Genomic DNA, 24,272 nt, shown 5'->3' with positions numbered 1-24,272 from the left:
GGAGGAGGGAAGGAGAGAGAGAGGGGGGGGAGGAGGGAAGGAGAGAGAGAGGGGGGGAGGAGGGAAGGAGAGAGAGAGGGGGGGAGGAGGGAAGGAGAGAGAGAGGGGGGGAGGAGGGAAGGAGAGAGAGAGGGGGGGAGGAGGGAAGGAGAGAGAGAGGAGGGGAGGAGGGAAGGAGAGAGAGAGGGGGGAGGAGGGAAGGAGAGAGAGAGGGGGGAGGAGGGGGGGGGAGGAGGGAAGGAGAGAGAGGGGGGGAGGAGGGAGGGAGAGAGAGAGGGGGGGAGGAGGGAAGGAGAGAGAGAGGGGGGGAGGAGGGAAGGAGAGAGAGAGGGGGGAGGAGGGAAGGAGAGAGAGAGGGGGGGAGGAGGGAAGGAGAGAGAGAGGGGGGGAGGAGGGAAGGAGAGAGAGCGAGAGAGGGGGGGAGGAGGGAAGGAGAGAGAGCGAGAGAGGGGGGGAGGAGGGAAGGAGAGAGAGCGAGAGAGGGGGGGAGGAGGGAAGGAGAGAGAGAGGGGGGGAGGAGGGAAGGAGAGAGAGAGGGGGGGAGGAGGGAAGGAGAGAGAGAGGGGGGGAGGAGGGAAGGAGGAGAGAGAGGGGGGGAGGAGGGAAGGAGGGGAGGGAGGAGGGGGGGGGAGGGGGGGGAGGAGGGAAGGAGAGGGAGAGTCGCGGAGGTCGGGTCGGGTGGGAGGAGCCTTGAATGAAGGGACCGAGTGTAATGTAGCCAAGTTTGCTGATACAAAGATGGGTGGAAAGCAAATTGTGAGGAGGGCACAACAAATCTGCAAAGTGAATGGGCAAAAATTTGACAGATGGAGTATAATGTGGGAAAATGTGAAAAGCAAATTATAATTTAAATGGAGAAAAACTGCAAAGTGCTGCAGTACAGAGGGACCTGGGGATCCTTGTGCATGAAACACAAAGTTAGTATGCAGGTACAGCAAGTAATCAGGAAAGCAAATGGAATGTTGGCCTTTATTGCAAGGGGGATAGAGTATAAAAGCAGAGAAGTCCTGCTACAACTGTACACGGAATTGGTGAGGCCACACCTAGAGTACTGCATACAGTTTTGGTCTCTGTATTTAAGGAAGGATATACTTGCATTGGAGGCTGTTCAGAGAAGGTTCACTAGGTTGATTTTGGAGATGAGGGGGTTGACTTATGAAGATGGGTTGAGTCGGTTCGGCCTTTACTCATTGGAGTTCTGAAGAATGAGCGGTGATCTTATCAAAATATATAAGATAATGAGGGGGCTCAACAAGGTGGATACAGAGAGGATATTTCCACTCGTAGGGGAAACTAAAACTAGGGAACATAGTGTCAGAATAAGGGGCCGCCCATTTAAAACTGAGATGAGAAGGAATTACTTCTGTGAGGGTTGTAAATCTATGGAATTCTCTTCCTCAGGGAGCTGTGGAGACTGGGTTATTGAATATATTTAAGGTGGAGATAGACAGATTTTTGAGCGATAAGGGAATAAAGGGTTATGGGGAGTGGGCAGGGAAGTGGAGCTGAATCTATGATCAGATCGGCCATGATCTTATTAAATGGCAGAGCAGGCTTGAGGGCCCAGGTGGCCTACTCCTCCTATTTCTTATGTTATGTAGGACATCCTGAGGATGTGAAAGGCACTATGTAAATGCAAGCAGAGGTTTAAGAAGGCAGCTCACTACTGCCTTCTCGGGTAATTAGGGATGGACAATAAATGCTGGCCTCGCCAGCAATATTCGCATCCCGTGAATGAATTTTAAATATGTGCTATTATTGATGGTGACATTTGTCTGGACTGTTCTCCATGAGGAGATTACATGAATCAATTGGGTTTGTGGTAAATAAAACAGTAAAATTAAAGGGCCACCTCATCAATGTATAAAATATTGCCCAATATGCTGATAGATTTAGATGAGGAAAGACAGGAGGAGGCTCTGAGGAGCATAAATGCCGGCATTGACTAGTTGGGCCGAATGGCCTGTTGCTGTGTAGTATGTCCTATGTGTTTTTTTTTTAAAGGCTGGATAGAAATTTAAAGACGTATACAGAACATTTATATTTGCTGTATCATAATTATACTTAATATGATCGCAAGTTCTTTTATCTGTGCAATCTCTAAACTTTCCAACTTTTCTTTCTGCAGGACCATGTGGCTAATTGGGAACAGTTTGATTGACCCAGAAGGATAAGCACTTGAGACACATGGATACTGAAACGCAAACCAGACCAAAGGACCTTGTCTTGCCCGGCTCTAAACAAGAATTGACACAGCAGATTTCTTGTGTGGGACCTGCCAAGTATTATCTCTGTGGCTATTTTGCAGCCTTCACTAACATTGCCATCACCTTCCCCATCCAGAAGGTGTTGTTTCGGCAGCAGCTGCATGGACTAACAACAGTGAATGCTATCCGGCAGTTAAAGCACGATGGCATTCGCAATCTGTACCGAGGAATTCTGCCTCCACTCCTGCAAAAGACCACGACTGTGGCATTGATGTTTGGCCTGTACGAGGACTTCTCCTGCCTCTTGAAGAGAACCACTAATGCTCCAGAGCTGCTGACTCACAGTGTGTCTGCAGTATTGGCGGGGACTGCGGAGGCAGTGCTGACACCATTCGAGAGGGTACAGGCCTTGCTACAAGATCACAGACATCATAACCGATTCACAAATACCTTCCATGCCTTTAAGGTTTTGAGAACCTACGGTTTCAAGGAGTATTACAGAGGCCTTGTACCAATACTCCTCCGGAATGGACCTAGTAATGCATTGTTCTTCGCTTTGCGAGAGCCTGTCAAGCAGTGCCTGCCAGAAGCCACTACATACAGTGCTAATGTGCTCAATGACTTTATCTGTGGAGGATTTCTGGGCTCGATGCTCGGAATAATGTTTTATCCAGTTAATGTGGTGAAAGCGCGTATGCAGTCACAGATTGGAGGGGAATTTCAAACTTTTACAGAAGTCTTCATGAAAATCTGGAGTGAAAGGGATGGCAAACTGTCCCATCTAATGAGAGGTGTGCACCTCAATTATCACCGGTCAATTTTATCATGGGGTATAATCAATGCAACCTATGAGATCTTGCTTAAATTGCTCTGAGAGAACTTTACAAAATCTGGTCCTGAGTTGGAGCAACATTTTCAGCTCATTACTTTTGAGTCTGGTATTTGACATCTTCTCTCGAACCAGCTATTGTGCAGAGTTCCACTTCAGTTCTGTTGTCGAATGTACTTTGAGGCAATTTATTTTTATGTGTGGGGAGGGAAGGGAAGGAGAGTCCAACTTGGAGTAAAAAAGACCAAGTGTCCATTTGTGAAGTACTTTAGACCAAGTTTGGGATCATTCTTGAGATATCTCCCTTTCATTTTGTATTGGAGGGAGAGCAAGAGTCGCAAGCCAGGTGATGAGTGACAAGTATTTCAAAGTGACTCGTTCCATCAAATCTACCTCAAAGATGATGGTTCATATCCCTTCTTGGCCCCTGGAAATTGTATTTTTTTCCGACTTAGTCTTTATCCTACTGCCTATTGTCAGAACAACTTTAAATCCTCCATTATGATAAACTTTTGTGCAGTCCTAAAGAGCCCGGGTTATTTTTAATAGAAATGGGATTTTTTTTTTTCAAACTTCAGAGATGGTATGTTGATTGATGCTACTTGTTCTTTCTACGATGTTAAGTTGTTGTCTTAAATTACTTGTACATGTTCTACAGCTTTGACTTGCCTTTAAAGTGGTTTATATGCAGCGCATCAGTGGATATTTGGGTAACATTACAGTACTCCTTACATCAAGTCTTGGTCACCTTGTGATAATATGGAAAATGTCCCGTATCTCTTTCCCTGTTTCCAGCTGTTAACTTAGTGTGTGCCTACTGCCCTCATTTATCACTTCACTGAAACATGTTGTCCAGTATCCTTGTCAAAATGCTGTTTTCAAGTGACCTTTAATTTATAACTCTTCATTCTTATTAGATTAGTAGACAATATTGCAAAAAGATGTCAAAATATGAATTCCATTGCAAAGTTCAGTGTCCAATGAATGCTCTAATACTTTGAAGCAGACTAGCATAATGTAAAAGTGCTTCAGCAGCCCAGCTCACATTTGCTTAAATTCTTGTCCTATGTATATAAATATTTCATTTTTATCCTGTTGAGTACATAATCAACTTTTGCACCTTTTTTTGCTGAAAATTATATTAAAATGGATATGGGTACTGGGTGGTCAGTTCTTCAATTTAGTGTTTTTTCTGTTGCTTCAAAATTGTTGTTGATCAAAACAAATGTCTAACCTTTGGTAAAACTTGGTCTTGTTGTGAAGATGTTTGAGACCAGCTCAATGGGGAGGTGGGGGCGGGGGGCGGGAGGTACAGTGGCAACAGTTCCCACACCCCAGGAATTGTTGATTTTAGTGCTGTTGCCATCGGGATCTATGCAGCGGAGCTCAGATGCTTCTCTGTAAGGAAAATTCCAGTGAGCCGCTCATGTCTCTTGGTGGTCAGTTTGGAGCATTGTTGGAGAACTGGAAGCAGATTACCCATCTGCCTGCTTAGCCACAGCTGGAATAAACACAGAAAATGCTGGAAATAGATCAGATCTGTCAGCATCTGTGGAGAGAGAGAAAAACAGAGTTAACGCTTCAGCTCGATGACCTTTCATCAGAAGTGGCATACTTGGCACAAGTCTTTGTTTCCCCCGACCCCCCACCACTGAGGTGTGGAATCAGAGCAAATAAAAAGCGTAAAATCTTTCCCCTCACCAAACCACGGTGCTTTTCCACATTGTGTGTGCTTACTATTCATTCTGCCACATACAATAGATTAAATGGGAATGGAAAGTGCAGTGTGTACAATCACATGATAAGACACCATTACAGTACTCCTTGCATTGAGTACCCTCCTCGAAGATGGCAGCTGGTGGAATTGGCCTTGATGAAGTCAATATTCCAGTAGGAAAATAATTGGGGACCTCGTACACTTTCTGGGTCTTGAACCATAAGGCAAACTGAAATGCTGCATTTGTGTAACTTTGTACATCACACCGCTTAGCTCAATTAACCACAAGGGAGCAAAAGGCCTGTTCAGAAATCTGATCCACTTAACATTTGTGTGATTCCAATAAACTTTCAGTTGAGTAGCTTAACTTGGCCGCCTGTGAATGCAGAAAGTACTGTTAATTGTGCATGCTTGAGAGAGAAAATATATTGTTTAATGGCTAAATGTATACTTTATCCTGTCTATAGTGTGCACTTATAGAATAGCTTTAATACACCAAAGCGGAGGGTGATGAGGTAAGTTTTGAGGAGGCTTTTGAAGTGAGAGAGAAATCTAGCAAGGCAGAGAGGTTTGCAATGAGAGTTCCAGACCATGAAGCCTTGATCACCAGTGGAACTATAAGGGATGGGGTGGGCGAATAGTCCAGTCTGTGAATAGCAGATGGCGCGAACTGCAAGAAGTCGCAGAGATGGGGTGGAGTGAGGGCATGAAAGGGTTTGTTAACATGAAAACTATTACACTGAGACTAGAGAGGCAGCTGACGTGACAGTGAAAATTGTCTCCATGCGTGTCAAATATTGCATCTAAGACTAAGAGAGTGAAATATGGCTTTACTGGGCACTGAAATGGTCCCAGTGTCCATAAACACCACAAAGAACCAGGTGATGATGCTCCAGGGAATCTCTTCAATTTTCTAAATTCCTGGAATTTCCTTATTGCTGTTGCATTCTTCCCAAGACACTGCAAAGATTTAAGAGTATAAAGGAAATTGAAGTACACCAGTGGTGGGGGGGGAGGGGTAAGTGTACAAGTAATGGCAAGTTTGGGTTTAAATGTCAAAAGATCATAGGGGAAGAAAGAGAGGTAAGGAGTTCAAATTTCAAGCACTTGGGAATGAATGAATCTGAGTGCAAGCTATACGATGAGCTTTGATATCAATACAATGTGTGTAAATCACTGAAGTTAGAGCTTAGAAGCAACATGATGGAAGTAAGAGTACTGGAGGAAGAAACGGTCTTTGGAAAAATTGAAAGAAACCAAATTTACATTCTCTTTCCCTTCCCCCATTGAAGGGTGTTCGTGGAGATTAAAGTATGATTCAACCATTGTACTGGAAAAGGGCAGGCGATAATGACCAGTAAAGGTTAGTGATTTGAAGCAAGCCAAGTGTTGAGTGCAATAAACCAAAGAGTTGCTAGAATTGGATGAAAATAGGGGATCATATTACCACGGAATAAGTGGAAGAGAAGGAATCATCAGTTTACAGAAAAGAAAGTCATTTGCAGCATACAGCGAAGAGATTTAAGAGGAAAGTGGATAGCTGTGAATGTGGCTTTGATGAGAGGGCTTATGACAATTTGTTTAGAAGTGCATGGTCCTGTTGATGGCTTTGCCGATGTTCAGGTTAAGGACAGTTGATTCAGGAACAGAATAATATAGGTCTCAAGATCGCACTGAAAAACCATACTGGTGATCAGGGATTGGGAAGTAACCTTTTAAAGGTGATAGATAATTTGACAGTTGACAGCATCTTTCATTGAGTTTAGAAGAATGAGAGGTGATCTCATTGAAACATAACATTCTTACAAGGCTTGACAGGGTAAACGCAGGGAGGATGTTTTCCGTGCTTGGGGAGTCTAGAACCAGGGGTCACAGTCTGAGAATAAGGGTTCGGCCATTCAGGACTGAGATGAGACATTTCTTCACTCAGGGTGGTGAATCTTTGAAATTGTCTACCCCAAAAGACTGTGGAGACTCAGTTGTTCAGTTTATTCAAGACGGAGATTGATTAATTTCTGGATATTAAGGGAATCGAGGATATGGGGATAGTGCAGGAACGTGGAATTGAGGTTGAAGATCAGCCATGATCTTATTGAATGGCGGAGCAGGCTCGAGGGGCCAAATGGCCTACTCCTGCTTCTATTTATTATGTTCTTATAACTTTTGAAAGTACTGCTATGTGACAGTGAAGCAAGAAAGAAAGAACTTGCATTTATTTAGTACCTTTCATGATCTCAGGACATCCCAAAGGGCTTTACATTCAATGAAGTACCATTGAAGTGTAGTCACTGTTGTAATATTTGGAAACATAGCCATTTTGCGCACAGCAAAGTTCCACAAACAGCAATGCGATAATGACCAGATCATCTGACTTAGCTGTTGGATGAAGGAAAAGAAAAGATGACTGGGAGTGAGAGATTGAAGAGATGGCATTGGACAAGGGTAAGTTCAGAGGCATGGGATGGATATGATCAGGACGAGAGGTGACCAGGATGATAACCTGGCTGGGAATTTCCTCAAGGCTTCAACCGTTCTAACTTTGGCAGAAACTGTGCTTAGGAGCTGGAGAATCCCGGAGGAAATTTTTGATGCAGGTCCAGGGAATCTAAGGCAAGAGGGAAGGTTTAAAAAGTTGGCTTTATTCTTGGGGTGGGAGAAGCGAAAGAGAATCAATTTGATTCAACGTAAAAGTTTCCAAACATATGAAGAAAGGTGACAAACTTGAACTAGATGAATTATGTTGACAATCATTTAAGAACTAATAGCAAATAGGGAATTGAGGTAGAACTGTTTCACAAATAATATAACATTGGTTAAGTTATAGAAGGCTACTGAAGTAAATTCTAGATATAAGGTAAATTAATGTCTTTGAGGAGAAATAGAGCGTCAGCTCATATGAAGTTGGGGTCAGTTTTTCATTTTTAATAAAAGAGATAGACTTGGACTTGTTTTTTTCCTACTTAGATTCTATGTTCCTATCTGATGCTCAAGGGACCTCATTTTTATTTGGTTACAGTGAAGAAACAGATCGGAGTGACTGAGTGTTGTCAAGGAGGCAGAGGGAATGAGGCAGTGGGTCGTCATCATCATAGGAAGTCCCTCGGAATCAAGAAAGACTTGTTTCCATTCTTAAAATGAGTCCTTCGGTGGCTGAACAGTCCAATACGAGAATCACAGTCCCTGTCACAGGTGGGACAGATAGTCGTTGAGAGAAAGGGGGGGTGGGACAGGTTTGCCGCATGCTCTTTCCGCTGCCTGCGCTTGATTTCTGTATGCTCTGGGCGATGAGACCCAAGGTGCTCAGCGCCCTCCCGGATGCACTTCCTCCACTTAGGGCGGTTTTTGGCCAGGGACTTCCAGGTGTCAGTGGGGATGTTGCACTTTTTCAGGGAGGCTTTCAGGGTGTTCCTGTAACGTTTTCTCTGCCACACAAGTTAGGTTACAAAGGCCAATGATGTGAGTTAGCACAGCAGAAAGGCTATGTTAGGATGGCAGAGGATGTAAGTTTGCAGGGTAGGAGTCCTAAATGCAGCAGCTGGTATTTCAGGAAAGCTTAGTGTTCAAGATGGCAAGCAGATGTTCGTGGCATGTACCGATGCGAAGACTCAAGAGACAAGTTTGCAAGAAGGCTGGAAGAGTGAGACAAACCAGAGGCCTGGAAGCATTGGTTTGAACGCACCACACAATGGAAAGGTTAGCAAATGGTAGCATTTCTTCAACTGGATTTGGGAATATGGGGAAAAGAAGTTGGAAGGCACTGGAGATTATCAATTGACAACACTGCTTGCAATTACTTAGGTCTTGAAAAATATTTAACAATCTGTAATAGAGAAGTTCGTATGAGAGTTTGTACCCGCCACTGTCTGCTTCACATTGCATCGTTGTGCCAAGGTACAGGAAATTTATTAATAAACTATTGTGTTCCTAACACAGATGAGGCTGCACACAGGGATGTTAAAGTAACAGTGACCTCAGTCTTTAATAAGACACTCCAGGTTGAGGAACAGGCCTTAGGGGGCCGGCTTATATACACCGCTCCAAAGGGATGCTGGGATCCTTTGGGACTTCAGGTGATGAGCTCCCTGGTGGCGGAACATGGGAGTACATGCTTTACAAATATGCAACATCACTCCCCGCCACCCCCCCCCCCCCCAAAAGTCAAAGTGAAAATTATTTACAAGATGAGGCGGTCGGGAGCCTTTCTTTCCCTGGTGGACCGCCTCGGTACAAATGTCTGTTCTGGTGTGTTGGCATGTTGTTGGCCCTGCAGGGCTCCTAGGCGAGCCTGGCCCTGCTGGGTGTGATGGGTTCGATTTCCTGGTCCGGCGTGGTGTCGATCCTTTTGGTATGTGTTGTGGCCTCGAAAAAGGTGGTATCTGCTGTGGGTTGTTCAGGGCAGTCTGTAAACTGCAATCTCGTTTGGTCCAGGTGCTTTCTGCAAATTTGTCCATTGTCTAGTTTGACTACAAACACCATATTCCCTTCTTTAGCTATCACCGTGCCCACGATCCACTTGGGACCATGTCCATAGTTTAGCACATACACAGGGTCATTCAGATCAATTTCCCGTGACACAGTGGCGCGACCATCGTTTACATTTTGTTGCCGCCTGCTTTCTACCTGATCATGCAGGTTGGGGTGAACCAGCGAGAGTCTGGTTTTAAGTGTCCTTTTCATGAGTAGCTCAGCGGGGGGCACCCCTGTGAGCGAGTGGGGTCTCGTGCGGTAGCTGAGCAGTACTCGGGGCAGGCGGGTTTGGAATGAGCCTTCTGTGACTCATTTAAGGCTCTGAAGGTTTGTACTGCCCGCTCTGCCTGCCCCATTGGAGGCATGTTTAAACGGGGCTGAGGTGACATGTTTGATCCCATTGCGGGTCATGAATTCTTTAAATTCAGCACTGGTGAAACATGGCCCGTTGTTACTGACCAGTATGTCAGGCAGGCCGTGGGTGGCAAACATGGCCCTCAGGCTTTCAATGGTGGCAGTGGCGGTGCTTCCCGTCATTATTTCACATTCAATCCATTTTGAAAAAGCATCCACCACCTCCAGGAACATTTTACCGAGAAACGGGCCCACATAGTTGACATGGATCCTCGCCTATGGTCTGGAGGGCCAGGACCACAAACTTAGTGGTGCCTCTCTGGGCGCGTTGCTTAACTGAGCACACACGCTGCATTGCCATACACAGGACTCTAAGTCAGAGTCGATACCGGGCCACCACGCGTGGGACCTGGCTATCGCTTTCATCATTACTATACCCGGGTGTGTGCTGTGGAGATCTGAGATGAACGTCTCCCTGCCCTTTTGGATAGCACTACGCGGTTACCCCACAACAGGCAGTCTGCCTGAATGGACAGCTCGTCCTTTCGCCGCTGGAATGGCTTGATTGGCTCTTGCATTTCAATGGGGATGCTGGCCCAGCTCCCATGAAGTACACAGTTTTTTACTAGGGACAGCAGCGGATCTTGACTGGTCTAAGTCCTAATCTGGCGGGCCGTGACAGGTGAGTTATCATTTTCAAATGCTTCCATGACCATCAACAAGTCTGCAGGCTGCGCCATTTCCACCTCCGTGGTGGGCAATGGTAGCCAACTGAGAGCATCTGCACAGTCCTCGATGCCTGGCCTGTGCCGGATAGTATAGTTATATGCTTAATATGCGAGTGCCCACCTTTGCATGCAGGCTGAGGCATTAGTATTTATCCCCTTGTTTTCAGCGAACAGGGATATATGGGGCTTGTGATCGGTTTCCAGCTCAAATTTGAAGCCAAACAGGTACTGATGCATTTTCTTTACCCCGAACACACACACGCTAATGCCTCTTTCTCAATCATGCTGTGGGCCCTCTCGGCCTTAGACAAGCTCCTGGAAGCATAGGCGACAGGTTGCAACTTCCCCGCAACATTAGCTTGTTGTAATACACACCCGACTCCTTATGACGATGCCTCACATGCTAGCACAAATCTTTTACACAAGCAGCTTGTTGGAGCATAAAATGTTTCTGGCTTTCTCAAAAGCGATTACTTGGTTTTTTCCCCCCTATCCAGTTCTCACCTTTGCGCAATAACACATGTAGGGGGCTCTAAAAGGGTGCTTAACCCCGGTAGGAAGTTACCAACATAGTTGAGGAGTCCCAGGAACGACCGCAGCTCCGTGACATTCTGTGGCCTGGGCGCATTCCTGATAGCCTCTGTCTTGGCGTCTGTGGGCCGAATGCCATCCACCGCGATCTTTCTCCCCAAAAACTCCCCTTCTGTTGCCTTGAAGACGCATTTCGACCTCTTCAGCCGCAGCGATCCAGTCGCTGGAGAACCTCCTCCAGGTTTTGTAGACGCTCGGCGGTGTCCCAACCCGTGACCAATATGTCGTCCTGAAAGACCACCGTGTGTGGTACCGACTTGAGTAGGCTCTCCATGTTTCTCTGGAAGATCGCTGCAGCCGACCGAATTCCAAACGAGCATCTGTTGTAGATGAATAGTCCCTTGTGCGTGTTCATGCAGGTGAGGCCCTTCAAAGACTCCTCCAGCTCCTGCGTCATGTAGGCCGAAGTCAGGTCGAGTTTGGTGAATGTCTTGCCTCCTGCCAGCGTCACAAATAGGTCGTCTGCCTTTGGTAGCGGGTATTGATCCTGTCGCGAGAAATGATTAATAGTTACTTTATAATCGCCACAAATTCTGACCGTGCCATCATTTTTGAGTACTGGAACAATTGGGCTGGCCCACTCGCTGAATTCCACTGGGGAGATGATGCCCTTGCGTTGCAGCCTATCTAGCTCGATTTCCATTCTCTCCCTCATCATGTGAGGTACCGCTCGCGCCTTGTGGTGAATGGGTCATGCCTCTGAGACCAAGTGGATCCACACCTTCACCCTGGAAAAGTTTCCAATGCCTGGCTCAAAAAGGGAAGGAAATTTGTTCAGAACCTGGGTACATGAGGCCTCATCGACATATGATAGCGCTCGGATATCATCCAAGTTCCAACGGATTTTGCCCAGCCAGCTCCTTCCAAGCAGTGTGGGGCCATTGCTCAGGACAATCCAGAGTGGCAGTACATGCACCGTGCCCTCGTAGGTGACCTTGACCATGGCGCTGCTCAGGACAGTGATAAGCTCTTTGGTGTACGTTCTCAGTTTCGTGTAGATGGGGCTCTCAGCGCTGGTTTGAATGCCTTGTTGCACCACAGTCTCTCAAACATCTTTTTACTCATGATGGATTGGCTAGCGCCAGTGTCCAGTTCCATGGCTATGGGTAAGCCATTCAATTTTACATTTAGTATTATAGGTAGACATTTCGTCGAAAATGTGTGCACCCCGTGTACTTCAGCATCTGCTTCCTCTCTCTGAGGCTCAAAATTGCTTTGATACACCATAGACCGATCTTCCTCTGCCACGTGGTCGTTAGCAGGTTTTGCAGTGCTTGCAGCTCGTTTGCAAGCTCGTTGGAGGTGCCCCATTGTTCCACAGCACTTGCAAACATATCCTTTGAAGCAGCATGAATAGGCTGAATGGAAGCCTTCACAATGCCAACAAGGTGTGAATTGCCTTGCATTCATCCTTTGTTGGGGACTCAGTCATCTGGGTCACCTGAGGCCTGCTGGCAGTTGCAGACTCGTGGGTTCCGCCCCAAACATTTCTGCTCGCAAACACAGTTCCAGTCAATTTATGAACATTGCTAGCACTTGTGTGCTGAGAGATTTGTTTGGTGTTGTCACTGGTGGACATAAATGCCTGTGCTATCGCAATGGCCTTACTGAGGGTCGGTGTCTCTACAGTCAAAAGTTTTCGTAGGATGGTCTCATGGCCAATGCCCAGTACAAAAAAGTCTCTGAGCATTTGCTCCAGGTAGCCATCAAACTCACATTGTCCTGCAAGTCGCCTTAGCTTGGCGACGTAGCTCGCCACTTCCTGACATTCAGATCGCTGGCACATGTAGAATCGATACCTCACCATCTGGTTAAGATGCTCCTGAACCAGTGTACACAGCTCCTCATACGACTTATCTGTGGGTTTCACCGGAGCCAGAAGATTCTTCATGAAGCTGTAGGTCGGTGCCCCGCAGACCATAAGAAGGACCGCTCTTCTTTTTGCAGCGCTTCCTTCTCCATCCAGCTTGTTGGTTATGAAGTACTGGTCTAGCCGTTCGACATAGGCTTCCCAGTCCTCACCCTCCGAGAACATCTCCAGGATGCCCACAGCTTGCTGCATCTTTGCGTTGGATTCGTATTCTCGTCGCCAGTGATTGTGTTCCTAACACAGATGAGGCTGCACACAGGGAGGTTAAAGTAACAGTGACCTCAGTCTTTAATAAGACACTCCAGAGTGAGGAACAGGCCGTAGGGGCTGGCTTATATACAGTGCTCCCAAGGGATGCTGGGATCCCTTGGGACTTCAGGGGATGAGCTCCCTGGTGGCGGAACTTGGGAGTGCATGCTTTACAGATACACAACATAAACTAGTACTTAATTTTTCAGATTGGGAGCCATTGGTTGGACTGTAGAGGGACCCCAAGAGTTCCTCAGTCTTTACATTCCCATCCATCTGGGGCAGGATACTTCTGTATTTCGTATTGACTTTATTATGTTATTTCTGTCGCTGTGTTCTAATAATAAAAATCATTTTCTGCGACAATAGCAGTGCTCTCCTTTGGGTAGCTAACACTGTCTTGGGAATTAGGTCAATGGGTAACGGGAGGGTGTTGATGTTTGCAGGGAGGCCATTTAGGAGAGTGCTAATATTTGCAAGTGTCCTCCACCCTATAGAAATTGAAAATCAGTACCGGGATTCTCCCATTACTGTCGCTCCAAGGGTATTTTTTTTTAAATATCCATTTTAATAAATAGTATGTTGTTCACCCCACTCTCACTCCCAGTTAGGTAAATAACTAATCCATGCATCGCAACTAAATGCATTTGTGCTTCAGGCATTAATTACCAAATCACAAAATAGAATCGATGAGCAGGAGAAGCATGCACAATATATATGACACATGTGATTGTTCTCCTTAGAGCAGCGATGGTCAGCTGTGGCTCAGTGGCAGCACTCTCATCTCTGAGTCAAAAGGTTGTGGCTGCAAGTCCATTCCAGAGTCATAACTCTGGACTGACCATTCAGTACAGCACTGAAGGAGTGCTGCACTGTTGGAAGTGCCGTCTTTCGGATGAGATGTAATTACAATTCTTAAGCACTTCATTGGCTGTAAAGCACTTTAGGGTGTCCTGAAGTTATGAAAGGTGCTATATGAATGCAAGCCTTTTTTATTTTTAGAGATATTTAATAGAGGTGTTTAAAATTTTGAGGGTTTAGTCAAGAGTAAATGAGAAAAAACTCCAATGGCAGGTGGGTCGGTAACCAGGGGGCATAGATTTAACATAATCGAGAAAACAACCAGAGGGCAGATGAGGTGAATTTTTTTTAAGGCAGCGAGCTATGATCAGGACTGCACTGCCTGAAAGGATGGTGGAAGCAGATTCAATAGCCACTTTCAAAAAGGAATTGCTTATATACTTGAAAAGGAAAAATTGCAGGGCTGTGGGGAAAGAGCAGAGGAGTGGGATTAATTAGATAGCTCTTTCAAAGAGCCAGCACAGGAATGATGGGCTGAATGGCCTCCTTCTGTGCTGTAAGATTATATGATTATATATAATTAGAGTATATATAATATATAGAGTTAATATAATGTATATTAAATCTTTGAGCTGGTAAAGCTGTCAAACCAGAAGTACATTTAAGTAACACTGTTATTCTTTCTTGCTCTAGTTGTGTGCTGTAACCTGTCTCTGCCTGTTCTAACAAACCCAGCTAAAAGAATCAAGCCTACTGTATTTCCCTTGACTAAGCATGAGTAAAATCAAGGAAAGTAATATTATAAAAATGTATACGGTAGCTTGAAATGACCAAAGCACAGCACATCAATGATCAACATGGAGGTATATCTACCAATTAAAGCAGATAAAAACCATACCTGTCACTTGAAAGAAAAAATGGCCAAGTTGCTTTGAGCTACCATCTTTAATTTTTAATAAATCTCGGGATGTGAGTGTCACTAACAAGGCTTGCATTTATTGCCCATTCCTAGTTTTCCTTGAGAAGGTGGTGGCAAGCCCTCATCTTGAAGTACTACAGTCAGTGTGGTGAAGGTACTCCCACAATGTTGTTAGGTCGGGAGTTCCAGTAATCTAACCCAGCAATGATGAAAGAACGGTGCTATATGTCCAAGTTGGGATGGTGTGTGATTTGGAGGGGGACTTGGAGGTGATGGTGTTCCCATGCAACCTGCTGCCTTTGTCCTTGTCTGAGGTAGAGGTCTCTAGTTTGAGAGGTGCTGCTGAAGAAGCCAGGGCCTTTCTCCCACTCAAAAACTTGCAGCTAAAGCTTAGCATAGCAAACCCATAAAGAATTATCAATAAAAATCCTTCTTCATAACATTACGAATATCATATACATTGTTCAAAAAATATTACAGTTTTGGTCTTCTAATCTGAGGAAGGACATTCTTGCTATTGAGGGACTGCAGCGAAGGTTCACCAGACTGATTCCCGGAATGGCTGGACTGACATATGAGGAGAGACTGGATCGACTAGGCCTGTATTCACTGGAGTTTAGAAGAATGAGAGGGGATCTCATAGAAACATATAAAATTCTGACGGGACTGGACAGGTTGGATGCAGGAAGAATGTTCCCGATGTTTGGGAAGTACAGAACCAGGAGTCACAGTCTAAGGATAACGAGTAAGCCCTTTAGGACTGAGATGAGAGGAAACTTCTTCACTCAGAGAATTGTGAAACTGTGGAATTCTCTACCACAGAAAGTTGTTGAGGCCAGTTCGTTAGATATATTCAAAAGGGAGTTAGATGTGGCCCTTACGGCTAAAGGGATCAAGGGGTATAGAGAGAAAGCAGGAATGGGGTACTGAAGTTGCATGATCAGCCATGATCGTATTGAATGATGGCGCAGGCTTGAAGGGCCGAATGGCCTACTCCTGTTAATACGGATTCTTTTTCCCTCAATCTGTTTCAGCGAATACATGGACACGCGAACACCTCTTTGCCTTTTCTGTAAAAGACCTTTATTGAAGATTCTCCGGCCGGGACTTGTCAAGACAAAGGGACACTCTCAATCAGAGCCTGTTTACCTTCCCCTGGACAAGCCCTTTTCAGCGCGAAAAGCACAGTAGATATACATTTTCACACAGAACACATTTGATTAGCACTTGGTCTATCCAATCCCTTTCTGCCTCCCCCCCTCCGAGTACGTCCAATGGCAGGCAAGAAAGTCTCCCAATTAGGGCTGGTGTCAGGTCAGGTTAGTTAAAGCTTTGCTACACTGTCTTCGCTTATCAGTAAAGAACCCAATTAGTTTCCCTTCCTCCTTATCAGTAGAAGCTATTACTTTTCCCTTCCTATCTAGGATTGCTTTCTTTCTTTGTGCTGCATTGCGGCATTCTCATGACCCATGTCTAACATCAACTTCAACTCTTGGTAACCCCTTTTTTTTCTGTTGATTCTGCATCTTGACATTTCTTTAGCTATTTTCCCATGATTCCCTATCTCCATCCTTTTGCCACATTCTCTATCCATCTACCACATTCACAACCCTTCTTTACACATTCTCACTCCTGCACCTATTTTCTATGTTTCCTGGTTTGCCAGCGAACTACTCAATTTCCACAATGTACTGTACCACCGATCATTTAGACTTTTCTGCCTAAATCTTGCTTCCAGAGACACCCTCTATCACACTCTGCGAGTCTCCAATCACATCTGCCCGCTCCCTGAGCCCACGGGCTATATGTGTGATGTTGCAGATTTTTTCCTCCCACTTTGTTCTTTTCATTCTTGCTTCAAATCAGCCTCCGATATTGCAGATACTCAGAGTGAGGGTGCTACTGTTCTGATTTATTATTCCCCATATTTATTATGCAACCGAAATGTTAGAATTTTGTCATTGATGGTATTTTGTGAAGATTCATTCCATGTCCACCCCTTTGTAATCGAGAAATTCATGCTGGCTCTGATTTTCCTTCACATGGTCTCATTTTTCCATTCACAATGTGCGAACATTCCACATGTAGATTCTGCACCTAGCATTCGCTCCCTACACTGCCCAGAGGAGGCACGGGACATGTTACTTCTGATTCACTCTGCTCTCAGCCAGGGTGTGCATCACGTAACCCCCGCCCCCCTCCTCCACCCTTCCCGTGATGCATTTTTTGAAGTAAATAATGAACAAACCTTATTAAAAGTTTAGTTGAAAACCCATTCATGTTCATCATCTAGTTTGAATTTAAAACCTTTTCAAAAATACATAGAAACATAGAAACATAGAAAATAGGTGCAGGAGTAGGCCATTCGGCCCTTCTAGCCTGCACCGCCATTTAATGAGTTCATGGCTGAACATGCAACTTCAGTACCCCATTCCTGCTTTCTCACCATACCCCTTGATTCCCCTAGTAGTAAGGACTTCATCTAACTCCTTTTTGAATATATTTAGTGAATTGGCCTCAACAACTTTCTGTGGTAGAGAATTCCACAGGTTCACCACTCTCTGGGTGAAGAAATTCCTCCTCATCTCGGTCCTAAATGGCTTCCCCCTTATCCTTAGACTGTGTCCCCTGGTTCTGGACTTCCCCAACATTGGGAACATTCTTCCTGCATCTAACCTGTCTAACCCCGTCAGAATTTTAAACTTTTCTATGAGGTCCCCTCTCATTCTTCTGAACTCCAGTGAATACAAGCCCAGTTGATCCAGTCTTTCTTGATAGGTCAGTCCCGCCATCCCGGGAATCAGTCTGGTGAACCTTCGCTGTACTCCCTCAATAGCAAGAATGTCCTTCCTCAGGTTAGGAGACCAAAACTGTACACAATACTCCAGGTGTGGCCTCACCAAGGCCCTGTACAATTGTAGCAACACCTCCCTGCCCTTGTACTCAAATCCCCCCAACATGCCATTTGCTTTCTTAACCGCCTGCTGTACCTGCATGCCAACCTTCAATGACTGATGTACCATGACACCCAGGTCTCTTTGCACCTGCCCTTTTCCTAATCTGTCACCATTCAGATAATAGTCTGTCTCTCTGTTTTTACCACCAAAGTGGATAACCTCACATTTATCCACATTATACTTCATCTGCCATGCATTTGCCCACTCACCTAACCTATCCAAGTCACTCTGCAGCCTCATAGAATCCTCCTTGCAGCTCACACTGCCACCCAACTTAGTGTCATCCGCAAATTTGGAGATACTACATTTAATCCCCTCGTCTAAATCATTGATGTACAGTGTAAACAGCTGGGGCCCCAGCACAGAACCTTGCGGTACCCCACTAGTCACTGCCTGCCATTCTGAAAAGTCCCCATTTACTCCTACTCTTTGCTTCCTGTCTGACAACCAGTTCTCAATCCATGTCAGCACACTACCCCCAATCCCATGTGCTTTAACTTTGCACATTAATCTCTTGTGTGGGACCTTGTCGAAAGCCTTCTGAAAGTCCAAATATACCACATCAACTGGTTCTCCCTTGTCCACTCTACTGGAAACATCCTCAAAAAATTCCAGAAGATTTGTCAAGCATGATTTCCCTTTCACAAATCCATGCTGACTTGGACCTATCATATTACCTCTTTCCAAATGCACTGCTATGACATGCTTAATAATTGATTCCATCATTTTACCCACTACCGATGTCAGGCTGACCGGTCTGTAATTCCATGTTTTCTCTCTTCCCTCCTTTTTTAAAAAGTGGGGTTACATTGGCTACCCTCCACTCCATAGGAACTGATCCAGAGTCAATGGAATGTTGGAAAATGACTGTCAATGCATCCACTATTTCCAAGGCCACCTCCTTAAGTACTCTGGGATGCAGTCCATCAGGCCCTGGGGATTTATCGGCCTTCAATCCCATCAATTTCCCCAACACAATTTCCCGACTAATAAGGATTTCCCTCAGTTCCTCCTCCTTACTAGACCCTCCGACCCCTTTTATATCCGGAAGGTTGTTTGTGTCCTCCTCAGTGAATACCGAACCAAAGTACTTGTTCAATTGGTCCGCCATTTCTTTGTTCCCCGTTATGACTTCCCCTGATTCTGACTGCAGGGGACCTACGTTTGTCTTTACTAACCTTTTTCTCTTTACATATCTATAGAAACTTTTGCAATCCGTCTTAATGTTCCCTGCAAGCTTCTTCTCGTACTCCATTTTCCCTGCCCTAATCAAACCCTTTGTCCTCCTCTGCTGAGTTCTAAATTTCTCCCAGTCCCCGGGTTCTCTGCTATTTCTGGCCAATTTGTATGCCACTTCCTTGGCTTTAATGCTATCCCTGATTTCCCTTGATAGCCACGGTTGAGCCACCTTCCCTTTTTTATTTTTACGACAGACAGGAATGTACAATTGTTGTAGTTCATCCATGCGGTCTCTAAATGTCTGCCATTGCCCATCCACAGTCAACCCCTTAAGTATCATTCGCCAATCTATCCTAGCCAATTCACGCCTCATACCTTCAAAGTTACCCTTCTTTAAGTTCTGGACCATGGTCTCTGAATTAACTGTTTCATTCTCCATCCTAATGCAGAATTCCACCATATTATGGTCACTCTTCCCCAAGGGGCCTCGCACAACGAGATTGCTAATTAATCCTCTCTCATTACACAACACCCAGTCTAAGATGGCCTCCTCCCTAGTTGGTTCCTCGACATATTGGTCTAAAAAACCATCCCTTATGCACTCCAGGAAATCCTCCTCTACCGTATTGCTTCCAGTTACAAACTGTTAATGGGCAGAGACACAATTTGACATTTTCCACCCAAAAGAAGTAATCAATCGCTGAAGTGTTTGAAATGGGCTGTGTTTATTTTTCTCTCTCACACGCACACTCCTGTACATAAAGTTTCACACGCAGACTCATACATGTACTTTCACATGCACACATACATGCATGTACTTTCACATGCACACATACATACATGCACACACTTCACGCACACTCTCACTCAGAGATACACTCATTCACGCACGCACTTGTGCTCTCGCTCCCTTATACATCCTCTCTGTTTTAAATAAACATACAACATATACTTTAGCTGAATAAAACTTTTGAAATTTGCCCTCTAGGACAAAACCAAAGAACCTTAAGATTGCTGGAGACTGAAGGGAAACATTACTGTACTGGGGCTGACTAAAAACTGTAAATTCATCCTGGGAAATTGTGCAGACTGCATATGCTCAGACTGCAGATTCTGCCTCGAGCCAATGGTCACAGCTCTGAGTAACAATATTAAGTCCAAGTCCAGACTTTTGGGAGAGTCTGTGACCTTCAATAATAAAAGCTTTAATGAACCCATTATAAGACACAAAAAATTGCTGCATTTAAATGTGTTCTCGTGAAATATGTAATATTTGATGTTTTAGTTTTGGTTAAAACCTTATTTTTGCAGAAAAGATAGGTGAATATTTTTTCAGAAAACATTGAGTGATTTGACTGATTTATTGTCAGACTCTGACAGCACTGGGGGCGTTGGGAGGCTGGGATCTGATAGCAGTTGTGGATGGGGTTGAGGTTTGGGGCCTGGGATCTGACAGCACTCAGGAAAATGGGTGTGAGATATGTCCAGGCATTGCTGAGATATCATGGATTGAGACTTCCAATAGTGCAGAGTTTCACTTCAGACTCAGTTCGGACCTTCACACCCTGATTATATCACAAGTTCAGTGTCAGTATGAAGCTGAAACCAATTAACACCAATGCTAGTCTTGCGCTGTAAATAACCTCCAGCCTATAGATGTATTAAAAGTTTTCCCGTGCCCTACAGATGTATGACAATAGATAAATAAATAGTAGATATTAAGCCTCAAATGCTGGTGAAAAAATAATAGTAAGCAATATACTATACTTCTGCTGGCTAGTTAAATGCATTAATGGATCATGCCAATTTCATCTTAGGAATGCTGTATACTCATTAAATTTCCGCAATAGAAAATGCTGTGCTGCATTAGAAATTTCTGTTAGAGGGATAACATATTGGGAGGGTAGTGCAAAATTTAAAGCATTTTATTTCATATCTGGGGGGTGATGTAGCTATAGAACAAATAATTTTTAAAAAGACCTCATCAGATGACGCAGTTTAGCATGTTGGCCAAATGTTTAGAGTACAGACTGAATTCTACGTGTCACACACAGTTGTGATTACCGCACAGCCAATGTTCCCTGTAATTTTTTGGGTGCGCTGCCCATTCAAACTTGCACGGTTTTTTCATTAAGAAACCGGCAAGCGGCTTGCACGAAAAGGCCGACAGTCTAATTGTATTGATGCAGATAAATTCAGTGGTTGCACTCTCACCTCTGAGTCAGAAGGTTACGGATCAAACCAAACTCCAGAGATTTGGGCACATGATCTAGCCTGATAATCCAGTGCAGTACTGAGGGATTGATGCACTGCAGAAAGTGCTGTCTCTCAGATGAGACGTTAAGCCGAGACCCCGTCTGCATTGTCAGGTGGATGTAAATGATCCCATGGCACTATTCGAAGAGAAGGAAAGTTCTCCCGATGTCCTGGTCAATACTTATCACTCAACCAACATAATTGAAACAGATTATCTGGTAATTTATCTAATTTTTGTTTGTGGGACCTTGCTGTGCATAATTTAGCTGCCGCGTTTCCACATTACAACAGTGCACTTCAAAATTAATTAATTGGCTGTAAACGCTTTGGGATTTCTGGAGGTTGTGAAAGGCCCTATATAAATGCAAGTTCTTTGAAGGACCATATTCTTCCCTCCCAGTCCATAGCTGTGCATGTGGCTTGTGTTGTGCTGCTAAGCAATGGATGGGGTAATATTAAAATGCTGCTTGAGACACTGTCACCATTCCTTGATTGTTGATTTAAGATATGCTGCAGCAGGTGGCCTACTCAGTCCTTGATGCAAATGCTTGGATATATTAAAAAAAATTAAACTGCACTGTTAGAATGATTACAAGCTGTAAATTGTAATATGTCCTTACTATACAGTACAAATGCACACGAGACCCATACTTGAGAGAAGGTCACTCTGTGACCAGTAACCTTTATTTGTCAGCACTGAAGTGATGAAGATGGGTGGAGCTTCCCCTTTTATACCTGAAAGTCCAGGTTAGGAGTGTCTCCCACAAGTTCACCCCCTAGTGGTCAATGTTCTCACGGTGTACAACTTAGGTCAGTTTATACATGGATTACAATGACAGTTGAATACATGACATCACCTCCTCCCCAAAGTCTTATTGGGATCACAGGTTAAGTCTCTCTGGTGGTTTACGCTCCCTTGTAGAGCGCCTGAGTTGGGGCTCCGGTTGTTGGGCGCTGGCCTGAGTATCTGCTGTTTGCGGTGCCTCAGGCCTGTCCGGACTGCCCACAGTGACTGGGCTCTCCTCCACTTGGTCCGGGTGTTCGGTCATCTGTGGTGGAGTGAACTCTACATCGTGTTCTTCCCCTGCTTCTTCTATGGGATTGCTGAACCTCCTTTTTGTTTGATCCATGTGTTTGCGGCATGTTTTGTCCATTGGTAAGTTTAACTACCAGAATCCTATTCCCCTCTTTGGCAATCACAGTGCCTGCGAGCCATTTGGGGCCTGCAGCGTAGTTGAGGACAAAGACAGGGTCATTGACATCAATACATCACGCCCTCGCATTCCTGTCATGGTAGTCACATTGTGACCGGCGCCTGCTCTCAACAATTTATTTCATGGTGGGGTGTATAAGGGATAACCTGGTTTTGAGCGTCCTTTTCATTAGCAGCTCTGAGGGTGGAACCCCTGTGAGCAAGTGTGTTTGGGATCTATTGGCCCACAGGAGGCATGATAAGCGGCTTTGTAAGGAACCCCTTTGGATTCTGAGCATCCCCTGTTTGATTATCTGCACTGCTCGTTCCGCCTGGCTGTTTGAAGCCGGCTTGAACGGTGCCATTCCGAAATGGTTGATACCATTTCCTGCCATGAAGTCCTGGAACTCAATGCTTGTAAAGCACGGGCCATTGTCGCTGACCAAGACGTCCGGTAGACCATGGGCGGCGAACATTACCCGTAGACTTTCTACCGTGGCAGAGGATGTGCTTGAATTGAGAATGTCACACTCGATCCATTTGGAGTAGGCGTCTACTACAACCAAAAACATTTTTCCCAGGAAAGGAACTGTGTAATCTACATGCATGCGTGACCATGGCTTGGCCGGCCAGGACCAGGGGCTAAGGGGGGCTTCCCTGGGCGCATTGCCCAGCTGGGCACACGTGTTGCACCTGCGAACACAAAGTTCCAGGTCTGCATCTATCCCTGGCCACCAAACATGGGGACCTGGCAATTGCTTTCATCGTGACAATGCCGGGTGCTCATTGTGGAGTTCTTGGATGAACGCCTCTCTGCCCATCTGGGGCATGACTACTCGGTTTCCCCATAGTAGGCAATCGGCCTGAATCGAGAGTTCATCCTTGCGCCTGTGTAATGGTTTAAATTCCTCAGGACATGCCCTGTGCGTGGCTGCCCAGTCCCCATTCAGGACACATTTCTTGACTAAAGACAGTAGCGGGTCTCTATTTGTCCAGACTTTGATCTGACGGGCTGTCACGGGTGAGCCTTCGCTTTCGAAAACTTCAACAGCCATGACCATCTCAGCAGCATGCTCGGTTGCCCCCTCGGTGGTGGCTAGTGGGAGCCTACTGAGTGCATCGGCGCAGTTTTCAGTGCCCGGTCTGTGCCGAATTGTAGGCGACTAACGTGAGTGCCCACCTCTGTATGTGGGCCGATGCATTTGCATTTATGGCCTTGTTGTCGGCCGAAAGGGACTTTAGGGGTTTGTGATCTGTCTCCAGCTCAAATTTCCTGCCAAACAGGTACTGGTGCATTTTTTTTACTGCAGAACACATGCAAGTGCTTCCTTTTCTACCATCCCGTAGCCTCTTTCTGCCTGGGACAGACTTCTGGAGGCATAAGCTACCGGCTGCAACTGACCCTTGGCATTAACATGCTGCAACACACACCCGATCCCATAGGACGACACATCGCACGTTAAAACAAGTTTCTTACATGGGTCATATAGCGTTAACAGATTGTTGGAGCATAACAAATTGCGTGCTCTATCAATAGCCCTTTCCTGGCTGTCCCCCCAGACCCATTCGTGACCTTTGCGTAGGAGCACGTGTAGTGGCCCTAACAGCGTGCTCAATTTGGGAAGAAAGTTACCAAAATAGTTCAGGAGCCCCAGGAATGAACGCAGCTCCGTCGTGTTACGGGGTCTGGGTGCTCTCTGGATCGCTTCCGTTTTGGACGCAGTAGGTCTGATCCCGTCTGCTGCTACCCTCCTCCCCAGGAATTCTACCTCTGGAGCTAGGAAGACGCACTTCGTCTTTTTCAGTCGCAGTCCTACCCGGTCCAGTCTGCGTAGCACCTCCTCCAGGTTGCGGAGGTGTTCTTCAGTATCGCAACCCGTGACGAGGATGTCATCTTGAAAAACCATTGTCCTTGGAATCGACTTGAGGAGACTTTCCATGTTTCGTTGAAAGATC

The 24,272-nt window shown here is 45.4% G+C and overlaps 2 protein-coding genes across 16 annotated transcripts in view; both read left to right on the top strand.

The window, feature by feature from the left end:
• LOC139264228 (mitochondrial nicotinamide adenine dinucleotide transporter SLC25A51-like) overlaps window positions 1-4,195 on the top strand; it is a 56,210-nt gene extending 52,015 nt beyond the window's left edge. For all 15 annotated transcript variants that reach the window (XM_070880457.1, XM_070880448.1, XM_070880441.1 and 12 more), the window contains one exon: window positions 2,129-4,195. In XM_070880457.1, coding sequence (XP_070736558.1) covers window positions 2,188-3,081 — 894 coding nt within the window. In that variant the 5' untranslated portion in view covers window positions 2,129-2,187 and the 3' untranslated portion in view covers window positions 3,082-4,195. The remainder of the gene's footprint in view (window positions 1-2,128) is intronic.
• The window catches only part of LOC139264282 (thymosin beta-10), a 154,146-nt gene that overhangs the window by 52,001 nt on the left and 77,873 nt on the right, over window positions 1-24,272 (top strand). The window lies entirely within an intron of this gene.

Source organism: Pristiophorus japonicus, chromosome 1 (assembly GCF_044704955.1).
Source record: "Pristiophorus japonicus isolate sPriJap1 chromosome 1, sPriJap1.hap1, whole genome shotgun sequence".
Classification (NCBI taxonomy): Eukaryota; Metazoa; Chordata; class Chondrichthyes; family Pristiophoridae; genus Pristiophorus; species Pristiophorus japonicus.
This window is presented reverse-complemented; position numbering and strand designations above follow the sequence as displayed.